General features: G+C 48.4%; 8 protein-coding genes across 8 annotated transcripts, besides 13 other annotated features; all 8 read right to left on the minus strand.

Annotated features, from left to right (window-relative positions):
* Positions 1-489: part of a sequence feature (areas merged during assembly that could not be assigned to a particular haplotype. This can correspond to areas where the two haplotypes were merged or to regions with more than two copies in the genome that were merged during assembly.) that runs on past the window's edge.
* On the minus strand, positions 374-1,156 carry Tc00.1047053511389.90 (hypothetical protein, conserved; the record flags this gene model as incomplete). The annotated part of the gene is made up of 1 exon (XM_809202.1): positions 374-1,156. One exon carries the CDS (start codon positions 1,154-1,156, stop codon positions 374-376), a length of 783 nt encoding a protein of 260 aa, XP_814295.1.
* Positions 490-562: a sequence feature (haploid, Esmeraldo-like haplotype).
* Positions 563-1,384: a sequence feature (heterozygous, non-Esmeraldo-like haplotype).
* Positions 1,214-1,257: a microsatellite.
* Tc00.1047053511389.100 (hypothetical protein, conserved) lies at positions 1,352-2,284 on the minus strand (the record flags this gene model as incomplete). The annotated part of the gene is made up of 1 exon (XM_809203.1): positions 1,352-2,284. The coding sequence occupies one exon, from the start codon at positions 2,282-2,284 to the stop codon at positions 1,352-1,354; it is 933 nt and encodes a 310-aa protein (XP_814296.1).
* Positions 1,385-1,957: a sequence feature (areas merged during assembly that could not be assigned to a particular haplotype. This can correspond to areas where the two haplotypes were merged or to regions with more than two copies in the genome that were merged during assembly.).
* Positions 1,958-2,383: a sequence feature (heterozygous, non-Esmeraldo-like haplotype).
* Positions 2,384-4,874: a sequence feature (areas merged during assembly that could not be assigned to a particular haplotype. This can correspond to areas where the two haplotypes were merged or to regions with more than two copies in the genome that were merged during assembly.).
* On the minus strand, positions 2,997-3,470 carry Tc00.1047053511389.110 (cytochrome c oxidase VIII (COX VIII), putative; the record flags this gene model as incomplete). The annotated part of the gene is made up of 1 exon (XM_809204.1): positions 2,997-3,470. The coding sequence occupies one exon, from the start codon at positions 3,468-3,470 to the stop codon at positions 2,997-2,999; it is 474 nt and encodes a 157-aa protein (XP_814297.1).
* On the minus strand, positions 3,735-4,100 carry Tc00.1047053511389.114 (hypothetical protein, conserved; the record flags this gene model as incomplete). Its single annotated transcript, XM_809209.1, has 1 exon — positions 3,735-4,100. One exon carries the CDS (start codon positions 4,098-4,100, stop codon positions 3,735-3,737), a length of 366 nt encoding a protein of 121 aa, XP_814302.1.
* Tc00.1047053511389.120 (hypothetical protein, conserved) lies at positions 4,340-4,957 on the minus strand (the record flags this gene model as incomplete). Its single annotated transcript, XM_809205.1, has 1 exon — positions 4,340-4,957. The coding sequence occupies one exon, from the start codon at positions 4,955-4,957 to the stop codon at positions 4,340-4,342; it is 618 nt and encodes a 205-aa protein (XP_814298.1).
* Positions 4,875-5,862: a sequence feature (heterozygous, non-Esmeraldo-like haplotype).
* Tc00.1047053511389.130 (diphthine synthase, putative) lies at positions 5,089-6,093 on the minus strand (the record flags this gene model as incomplete). The annotated part of the gene is made up of 1 exon (XM_809206.1): positions 5,089-6,093. One exon carries the CDS (start codon positions 6,091-6,093, stop codon positions 5,089-5,091), a length of 1,005 nt encoding a protein of 334 aa, XP_814299.1.
* Positions 5,863-7,532: a sequence feature (areas merged during assembly that could not be assigned to a particular haplotype. This can correspond to areas where the two haplotypes were merged or to regions with more than two copies in the genome that were merged during assembly.).
* Positions 6,383-6,415: a sequence feature (AT_rich).
* Positions 6,483-7,025, minus strand: Tc00.1047053511389.140 (hypothetical protein, conserved; the record flags this gene model as incomplete). Its single annotated transcript, XM_809207.1, has 1 exon — positions 6,483-7,025. One exon carries the CDS (start codon positions 7,023-7,025, stop codon positions 6,483-6,485), a length of 543 nt encoding a protein of 180 aa, XP_814300.1.
* On the minus strand, positions 7,400-8,743 carry Tc00.1047053511389.150 (thiolase protein-like protein, putative; the record flags this gene model as incomplete). Its single annotated transcript, XM_809208.1, has 1 exon — positions 7,400-8,743. One exon carries the CDS (start codon positions 8,741-8,743, stop codon positions 7,400-7,402), a length of 1,344 nt encoding a protein of 447 aa, XP_814301.1.
* Positions 7,533-10,852: a sequence feature (heterozygous, non-Esmeraldo-like haplotype).
* Positions 9,384-9,562: a mobile genetic element.
* Positions 9,384-10,852: a mobile genetic element.

Below are 10,852 nucleotides of genomic sequence, written 5' to 3' on the forward strand. Positions count from 1 at the left end.
TCGTCAATATATATAATATACATGACATTCATCACAGTGGTCGATCGGTAATTTTTTCCCTTTTTTTTTTTCGTACTTCAAGAAGCTAGGCTTAAAGTAGCAAGGACCACACTGTGAGGTGGAACAGCCAAAGAGTACGATTTGATCGACCCCGCCAAATTCAAGTGTAACAATTCAAGACACCAGAGAGAAGTGAAAGCTGCGGCTGCTGCCAAAGAGACTAACATCACAGTGAGCCAAAACAAAGTTGATCGTTGCGGCTGCTTGGTTGCTTGTCCCAACAGCATTCCATCCCGCTACTATCCCGGAAGACCCCAAGGCAATGCATAACCAATATCCGTCTCTCGCCACTCAGAGTCCCTCATATATCCCATCACTTTGGTGGCTTCAATTGCGACTTCCGATGTTGCCACCATTCTTCCTGATGCTTTGCTTCCCTTCTTCGCATCATGTCCACCGCATCTTGACCAATTTCACGATGATCAGGAACAGAAAAGAGCCTGTACTCCCCCATCGTCACAGGTTCATGTCGCTGTCCTCGTGCATGCTGTCGCTTGTAATGTGAGAGATTAAATTCCATATCCGTTTGCAACCGCGGTAGAACATACTGCTTCCACCGCTCCTGAACCTCTCTGGTATTCTGCAGAGGTATCTCTGTATGCTCAGCAACGCGTTGTTGAATCGCCTCCTCCTCTTGCTTCATCTGTGCACTGTACTGGCCCAAGTAGTAGTCCCATTCTTCTTCGGAGAGTTTTCGACGCCACTGTGGAGTCTCTGTGCGTCGGCGATCTGTCTCATAGTGCCACAACCACGGGTTCCACGTTCCCTGAACCGACCGCCGCTGGAAATGAAGGTGGGAAGCGGAGAACGGCAGGTCATAGTCGTTGGCCGTGTTAACAAGACGATGGAAGCGCAGCCAAATACCCATGGAACTCATGTACTTTGTCTTGTAGCTCCGCTCGCTCCCATCACGGTATAGACCGGTGATGCTTGTCTCTGCCCATAAACGGGGACGAATGTCAATGGTTACACTCGGGTACTTTGCGTGAAAGCGAGGTAAGTGTGTCGCAAGAAATTGGCGAGTGTTAGGAGACCCCCTATTAGGACAGTAGGAAATAATGACTTTCTTTAGGCAAAGCTCACCGTTGCGGCTCATCCCACCAAATCCAACGTCACCGTTACACACAAGCGATACACACTAGGAGTATATGGCAAATAAAAATAAAAATAAAAATAGCATAAAAACAACAAAATAAACGCGCACAAGAAAATTCAATAAAAATGAAAAGCCAAAAAAATCCAGCAGCCTTAATTTCAAACGCCATTCCTGCGTGCAGAATGCATACAAGGGCTAAGATCTTCCCATTTTTTCTCGCTGCATATTCCACGGCATGCGCGCAGAGACAGGCTGTAATCCAAAGCGAGCACCACTCACACGTGCCTTCAATGGCCCTTTCTCACCCAAAACACCTTCCATCATGCGCTCGGCAGGATCTGCAGTGTAATCAGCCAGTTTTCGTTGCACCTCGCGGAGAAACCCCCGGTATGGCCACGCTGGCGGCTGTACAAACAACCCCTCCCCGCTCAGCGCCAAGTTTACAGTACGGTTCACAAGCCGTGTGTGAGCAACTACGGGCTTCGAATCCTGCAGCTGACGATACGCCTTTGCCACACGAGGAAATGGACCCAGCAAAAGCCCGGCCTCCTCTACAAGAAACTTCAGTGTCGTAAAGAGCGGCCATGTGCTCCACTTCTCTGTCTCCTGCATCACATCATCATTTTCACTCTCTAGAAAAGTCTCAAGGCGGGCGACAAGATCCATCAAGTTGCTGTGCGTCTGACGCGTCACCTCCATTTCATCAGTACTCAGTGCAAGAAGAACATCGTCTACGGCGCGCAGCACATGATCCGTGACAAAGGCAGTATCCAAGTACGTCTGGAGTTGCTGCTTTTGTTCCAAAAGCGTGGAAGAGGAAATAAAGTATAAAATATGCTGCGGGTTTTGTACGCGGTGCAGTCCACCCTCGGAAATGTGTAGCAGAGCCAATCCCCTTCCCTCCTCTTCGCCCCCTTCAAGGAAGACACTATCGCTATTAATTGTTGCATTAATGGAAACGTAATTGCCGGCCTGTGAGAGACGCCAAAATTCATCTGGTCGAGAAGCTGTCGTGCAAGAGGGTTCCAGGACAAGTGTGTGGCGTTGCCTCAAGGTACGCAGCAAGAGCAAGCTGTGATGCACCACAGGATGCCACAAGAGGGCAGCCTCACAATTCACGGCAAACATGAAAATCTCTCCCGTACCTTTTGGCTTCCCCAAGTTTTTTGTGTAACCAGCCCCGCAAACCCACTCTCTCTTCACCCCACCTCAAGAGGGTTCTTGCCGAAACAAATAATAGAAATGACAAAAAAGAAGCGCATGCGATACACAACACATATTTATAGACATGAATAAATAGGCACATATCTTTAAACGTGAAGCCATATACACAGAACAACACCCACTCTCACCACAGCTACGCTTCTCACCGTCCCCAAAAAGCAAGCTAGGCGTAAGCACATAACATTCTTCATCTGCTGCTTACAGAGCTCTTACACCTTACTGAGAAGTAATTTGAGGTAGGGAAATACTTGAAACACCTCCACACTTCCTTGACGCTCACCTCCATCTCTGTTTTTCTGTCTCCCTCCCAGTCTATTTTCCTTTTTTTCCTTTTTCCAATGCTCCGAGGTTATTGTATACATAAATTGGCACGAACAGTCTGACGAAGAGTTCATTCCTCTCATAAAGCGCTTTAGGAGAAAAGAGAAAAATATATATCAAAGTAAAATCAGCACCATACTCCCTCCCCCTTCCCCAATTTTTTTGACACCTTGCTGAAATTGAAACCTCCCGAATTTTTCATTATTCATAAATCCCACTCCCAATTCTTTTTCATATAAGTAATACATTTTTCTCTACTTTCTCTTTTCCTTTGCTCACTCTACTGTCTATTGCTTTAAATGTCCTCAGCCGTCATGGTGAGCATCGGTGGGCTGATGTGGAAATATGGACGGATGAACTTGCCATCGGCTGCCCATACATCAGAACCCTTTGACTGCGCATAAGCGCGTGCATTCTCGCGCTTGAACTCCTCAGGCCAGTCCTCGTAATAAATGTGGTAGAAGGAGGAGTAGAAAACGGAGATATACGTGAGGTACATAAAGGAAAAAAGTCCAACCCAATTCGTCAACACTCGGAGCTTCGTCATACGGGTGGTATCACGAATACCAAGCTGGTACATGCACTTCCAGTGCCACTCAAACACTTGTTTTCGCGAGGCACCAAGGAGGTGAAGAGGCATCTCATCCCATGCCGCTTTAAAGCGCTCTTTGGAGTTCATGTCACCCCCCAGAAGTGGGCGGCTTGTGCGCAACATGAGAGCGCGGTGAGATGTCGTGAAACTCACGGCAGGGCCTGTGCGACGAAGCATCGCTGTTAATTCCTTGGAGAAGTTTTGTTAATACTCTTGCTGGTTACTTGGCTTTTCGCTGCGTTCCGTTTCTTCCTAATCTTTATTTTTGAGGGGATTTTTTAATGATCGTGAAAAAAACAAAAAGTGAATGATAAGAGAAAATAGGGAGGGGGAGAAGCAATTAAGCGTGAAAACACACAATGGCACCTTACGCCGCCTCAAAAAAAGACGGCAATACTTAGTTTTATCGTGGTAAAACTGGTTACCATCCGTCCACGCTGGTCACCAAAATCTGTACCACGCCGACGAGGGTTCTGGTTTCCAATGTTTTTGCTTTGTGAGGCAAACCATAAGAGCCTTGCGCTCCGTGTTGCATGTGGCGATGCGTCCTGCCAACTTCATTTCTGCAGGGCAATCTAAGCTGCAGCGCAGCAGCTGTGTATTGAGATCATGGCATGGGTGTTTCGAATGTAATTCCATTTTGGCGGGAGGCACAATTTTTTGATTGTATTCACGCGTTCCCTGATCCTGCCAACCTGTTACAATCTCAAGATTGCGGGCGCTATCGTGTCTATAAATCATATTTCGAACAATGTGTCCCCCGCTACGGCGATTTGGATCCGCCGGAGCATCAGGATCTGCACTCATAGCTTCAAATATCCACTGTACTTAAGGTATAGACCTTCCTCTTTTTTTGAAAGGGAAATTTCCAGTGCAGTAAGCAGCGGTGTTGCAGCTGCTAATTACGCCCTTCAGTCTACCAGCTTGAGAGAGAATTGGAACAGAGAAAACAATAATACCACTGCCAGAGTAATATAAACCACACCCAAGGGCAGCGAGCCCACTGCCGTAGAGAAAATTAAAAAAGAAAAAAGGATTCTTCACCGCTACGCTGGAAAGGGAAAACGAGTCTGCCAGCGGGTGTTGTATTTTCCAATATTGCTCACTGCTCTCGAGATACCCCGTCTCTCCTTCTCGATATTGAGTGTTTTCGTGGTTAGACCCTGCCCACGTCTCTCGTTGTTCATACCGCTTGCATCCTCACGAGCCAAAGGCATACCTGTCCTGGGGTTGCGTACCGCTGGCATGTATTTATAGTACTGGTATGGCTGCTGTTTCCCCCACATCCACGTTGGCTGCAACCACATCTCGCGCTTATTGTGATTTGGCTGAGCAGGGCAACGCACACAAAGTGTGTCGTGGACCCACTGAAACCGACAATACTCGCACTGGAGCTTCAAATCGTTTCGAGAAAAGACAAGCTGTGGGTCCTTCGTCAATCCATCAATCTTTTTCATGTGATTTGTCGCCCTACCATCCAGATTGTTATTTGGTAGAAAAACATGTGCGTTTATTGGACCACTATACATTCCCAGAGGAAAAAAATTCATCAGAACGCCAGTGGGACACAGGTAGCGCAAGGGTCTTGTGGCCCCCCGCATTATTGCTCCTAATGCAATGTGTGGGCCTCCTTTGACCCCCTTTCCTTTAAGAGAAAGGCACATGAAACACAAAAAACGCAGTAAACAGGAGGCCAACGGCTAAAAGGTAAGAAGAGAAAGAAATAAAAATAAATGCTGCTCCCTCTTGACCCCATGGGATCCTCTTTCCTCTTTTTCCTCATTTTTTTTTAAACTTACTTTAAGCGAAAGAGGTTAACGTGTTCAGTCTCGCAGGTGTGAATGTCACCAGCAATTATCAATGAATGAAGTGGATCCCCAAAATCAAGCCCACGTAACTCCCGCATTGCTCCAGCGACGACTTGCTGCGTATTCGAACCCACACGTGCCAGAGCAATGGACATGGTGCTTCCATCTTCCGCCACTGCACCGCCCTTTTTCTTCTGTTCAACCTCCAATATTTGTTCAATGGCCTCATTGATACGCATATAGCGTGGTGGTTCATACACATTACGTCCACGCGCCAGGTTTTCGTCAGAGATCTCCTTTACTCTGATATCAAGCAATACCAATGTGTGGAGCCCCATCTCTCGGTTAGACATGAGTCTGTCGTACCACGAGTCTGGGTGCCACGTTTCCGTCCAGAAGCAGAGGGAGATTACTTGGCCAAACCGATAGAGCTGAAGTCCGCAGCAACCCACAGCATTAATAATAGAAGCGTTGTGGATGGAGCGGCAAGGAATACCCTGCTCATGGCATCGCACCACCAAGTCGAAGTGTGTAGTGGCTCCAAATACGTCCCCAACAACGAGCAATACAACTTTTTTATCTGAAGCTTCCTGCAGGACTTCCCCACTCTCTACCATCTCTCGGTCCGCAACCAGAACAGGTCTCTCGTAAACATTGGCCAGCTCCTCTGCAGAACTATTAATGAGAAATGATGTGTAAGCCTCCAAGTACACAACGTCTGCCTCATGCACAGCTTTAAGACCTTTTAGCGTGATATCACTGGCATCGCCAAGGCCCAACCCCACCAGTGTAAACATAATCACGTTCCCGAATATCAACAATTGCACAAGGATATGCAAATAGATGAGACCTGGTCTCTTCCTCGTGCAGATTAAAAAAAAAAAAAAACAAGAGAGAATAAAAAGTCTTTTCCAATGCGCCCAAATTTCGCCACTCCAAGTAAGATCCACCCAAAACGCATAGAAAAATAAGCAAATAAATTCAAAAGGCATATTCTACAATTAAAAAAGTTGTTGTGGACCCAAGAAGTGGTGATCTTCGGGGCCGCGCAAACGCCGGGAATCCCCTCCGCGTGAGGAACAACAGCGGCCAAATGAAATAAAAGAGAGAAAAAACTGCATCCACTGCCTAACAACGCGGTATCCCTGGCGAAAAAAAAAAATCAGCTAAAGGACAAAGAAACTAAGTGCTTAAACAAGAAGCACTATCGTCTAATTGGCCCTATCTGATCACAATTCTTCTCACAAGCCTCTATGAAGGTAAGTAAAGAAAAAGCTGGGGTAATTTTTAAAAAAATTTTAATTACAAAAAAATGCGCCCTCAGTCCCGCATCAAGATGCATTCTGCATATTTTTTTTGAAAAATTAAAAAAAAGTGTTTATTAGTCCCAATATTTGTGATCGGAAAGAAATGGAGCTAGCGCAAAGATCAGACCGTGAGAATAGGACTCAGCACGGTTCAAATATCCAGCTGTCAATACTCCCATTGCACCCTGTCCAGACCTTACATCTGTCTCACCGGTCATCTCATCCATTACCTCCGCTAGTTCCTTGCCCTCGTCAAGAATCTTGCTCATAAGCTTTTGGCTCATCTCAAAGCGTGCGGAAGAGCCTATTCCACACCTCCCAGTAGAGCGCTCTATCACATACATCCAACCACATTCAAACCATCGATCCGATATTTTCTCCAGTCCGCCTTCTAGTCCAACGCCATAATGAGCCTCAGGGACAAGACTCAGGGCTTCATGAGCCCGGTGCTGTGCACCCTGTTGCGACTCCTCGGCCGAGATGGGTTGTGCACGAACTATGGAAAGTACTGCCACAGGACGAACATCGTGCTGATAACTCGGAAAGCACATACGAACAGCAATATCGACAGAGTCCAGCTTCGCCTTGTTCGTTGTGCCTACAGCCCAGATTATCATCTCTAATTTCCTATGCAGGCGTCAAAAGTTTGTTGGAAGAAGTTGTATTGAAACAACAAAGGAAATAAAGGCATAATATAGCAATAAAGTTGACCATATACTCCAAAACGAAAAAAAAAAAAAAAAAATTGATGCCGTCCGGAAAAAACATAATAAGCAAAAGCATTTAATGCCCACCTTTCCACTAAAAAAAAACTCAAACCAAATAAAAGAAGCAGAAACATCACACTTGCAAAAAAATCAAGACCCCAGTAGAGAAAAATAAAGAAAAAGAAAATCCAAGAAAAAACAAATATAATAGTTGCTTCCTAATAGTCACGGACTCCCTAACATACCTAAATCCGGGTAAGAATGGGCAAACTAAATTGATCATACTAGTTTGCCCCGGGTGTGTGTTCCAAAATGGCAATGCCCCCCAATCCCCCAGCAGCGCATATGCTAATAAGACCATGACGTTTGCCTGAACGGCGCAGCTCATTTGCCAATGATGTTACAAGGCGTCCACCGGTGGCTGCAAAAGGATGACCGAGCGCCATAGCTCCTCCATTAACATTCAGTTTGGAAAAATCAAATTTTTCCCTCAGCACAACATCCCTCGAACCGGTGTATCTTTCAAAAAATTCCGGAGATTGTAGACACTTGATAGTTGCAAGCACCTGCGCAGCAAACGCCTCATGAATCTCAAAGAGATCAATATCCTCCGCCGTAAGACCTGCGCGTTTTAATGTTGGACCCCACCCAAGCACAGGGGCAAGTAAAAGCTGTGGATACGGATCAATGGCAGAAAAATGCCAGCTTTTTACGCTGATATCTGTGGGATATCCCAACTGTTTTGCCTTCTCTTCGGACATTAGCAACATGGCACTGCCACCATCTGTCAACCCACTCGATGTGGCAGGAGTTATGGTACCATTCGGTCTTCGAAATGCTGGTTTCAAGGTTGGTAGCTTTGCCTTCATCTTTTCAATGTCGCTCTGAATGTATTCATCCTTTACAAACTCAACAGTTTCACCATTCCTTGTCACGGTCACTGGGACGACTTCTTCCTCCATGTATCCTTTCATTACGGCCTCACTTGCATTTTTGTGCGATGCAATTGCAAGAGCCTCTTGATCCGCACGCGAAATGTTGTTGAGCTCCCCAATTAAATCCCCATGCCATCCCATTGTCCTACCTGTGCTTCGCTCCTCCAATGCCAGGGGTCGTGGAAGCCATGACAGAGGGTTGTAACCGGCTTCCTTGAAAAAAGCGGGGAGAGCTGCAAGTCCTTTCTTTTTCCCCATGGTAAGCCTTGCCAAGCCATAAGAAAGAGTAGCTGGTGCCACCAGACGGGCATTACTCATGCTATCGCTCCCTCCGGCGATAACAACGTCAGCATGACCACTCTCGATCATCATCACCGCTTGTGCCATGGCATTCAGTCCTGTCGCACAGGCCATGCTGGTAAAATGAGCCGTGATGTTCTTGGGGAGGTTCAGCTCTATAACAATCTCTCTAGCGCAATTATGAGCATCAAGCTGTAAAACAACATTGCCCCAAATAACGTGGTTCACCTCCTTGGGATCCAAGTTGCTCTTCCTCAGGAGGCCACTGACAGCAGCAGTGCCCAGCCGAACGTTATCTACCGTCATAAGAGAGCCAAACGACTTCGCAAAGGGTGTCCGCGCACCCGTTACAAAAACCGCTTTCTGTTTTAGAAAAACACGTCCACACCGCATATTGTATTTCTTTAAAATATATGAGGTAAATCTACCCAAGCAATTAGCATCGCATAAAAAACAAAATACAAAAAAAGCATCAGGATTGTCTCACACAGTCAAAGATCCAGCCTCAAAAAAAAAAAAAATGACAAGTACGCAAAATTACCACTAGTTCCATTGAAAAGAGAAATAACCTCCCATTATAACAACAACAACGATATTTTCTCGTGGCTGAATACGCCCTTTCTGCAAATACAGAGTCGTCCACACACCATGGGAGTCCAAAATGCGCGTATGGGGACCACATGCGTGAGACTGCGGAACACACGGTACAACAAAAAGTCTAGGGTCTCAAAAAGTCAAAAATAAAGGGTGCCATAGAACCCACCGTGTCTCACAAGCTGACACTGCAATAAAATAAAGAAATTCGTCCTCCATCATTTCACTACGGCCGTGGCTTTGATAAGAAATGGTAACCCAGATGTTCACACGCCAAAAAACACCAGAACCATTACTTCCAGCGAGCTTCCCGCAGAAAAAAAAACGGGCACCGGGCCCCCGTAGCGCCGACTCGGCACCGCGGGGACATCAGCGGGGAAGGCCGCGCCGCGAACCGGCCTCAAGGCAGCCTCCGCGGGCTCACGGGACTTCGTTTCATAGGAGCTTCTGAGGCGAATGATCGCGGGAGAGCTGGCCAACTTAGTTAATGTATATATATCCTGATAGAACGTATAGGCTTCTTCACGACACCTTTTTGTCTTATGAATTTTGGGGAGGCCACGACTTTAAGGACATCAGGGAGCCGGTAGCGGCGGGACAATTTTTTATTTTTATTTTCAAAGCCGCAGACGCAGCGAGGTTGGTTTGAGGAAATGGCATTGGTTTATTTTACACGGCCTCCGAGTGGAGCGACATTGGCGCCCGTCCTCCCCACCTGGTGCGCCAACATGGCGATATGCAGGCGCAGCTTGCCTTTATTGATGAAAACGGGTCGTCGGATGCGACGTTAACTGCGGCCACCCCGACGACAGGCTTACGCTTGGTTTCAGGAAACATCGCCAAACCCTGGGAGGATTCGAGCCTTACAGGACATTTTGCGAACCCCAGGGCTCCCCAAGTAGCAAATTTTGAGACTCAGGTGTTCCTGCCCACCGTGTGGGAGCGGCCCGAGAATTGGGGGCCCAGCAAGGGCTCCCCATCGCTGAAAAGGAGCGATCGATCGCCGGCTACACGAACGCCGTCGCTGACGCGTAGAATCGAAACGCTCAGCTGAATTCGCGGGCGGAAGAGGCGCATAGCATCCTATCGGCGCGCGAATCTCACATTGCGGTCGCCGGCGGCGTTCTTACAGAACGGGAACGCGCGCTTGTCGAAAGCGAACAGCAGTTGGGGGCGACCCGCGCCCGACCGCAGGAGCGAGAGGCACGCGTTAGCGCTAGGGAGGCGTAGCCGGCCGCGTGGGAGGCGTAGCCGGCCGCGTGGGAGGCGGAGACGGCGGGCCGGGAAGAAGCCCCCGCCACTCGGAGAGGTCCTGCAGGCGGACTTGTCACGCGTGAAAGCGCGGCCGAAGATGGCGTTGCCAAAAACTGCGCCAGACACGTTGCTTGTTGGTTGGGGGCGCGCCGCCACGCACGGCCCGACGCAACCCACGCGAGGGAGGCGGCAGGTTATCCCCCAGACGTCTCAGGGCGATTTTGGGTGACCACGTTTTTGCCCCTCGTTGCCTTTGCCTTTCGCACCTCCTCTTGGACGCCCATTCCGCAACAGAAGAAGAGGAGCGAAGGTTCCGCGCCTTCGACGTCACCGCTTGTTCCTCGCGCTTATGGAACGCGGGCGCTTCCGGAGTCGTCGCCGACTTCCGGGGCACGCACGATTATTGGCGCCAGGCGGGGGACCAGGTTCAACTTCCCTTTGAGTGTTTGGTTGCGTTGATCGGCGCGCTGGAAGCGGAGAGGGATCCCACCGATCGTTTTCATGAATTTTGGCAGGATCTTACTGCAGGCATTCCGGGTGCGGCTCATGACGGCGTCCGACCCCGGCGTCCCGCTCTCCAACATTCGCGCCCGTCATCGCACCGCCGTTCATGAGGCCGACACCTTTGCGAGGGCAACCCAGATTCCCTCGGAA

Source organism: Trypanosoma cruzi, genomic scaffold (assembly GCF_000209065.1).
Source record: "Trypanosoma cruzi strain CL Brener 1047053517107 genomic scaffold, whole genome shotgun sequence".
Classification (NCBI taxonomy): Eukaryota; Euglenozoa; class Kinetoplastea; order Trypanosomatida; family Trypanosomatidae; genus Trypanosoma; species Trypanosoma cruzi.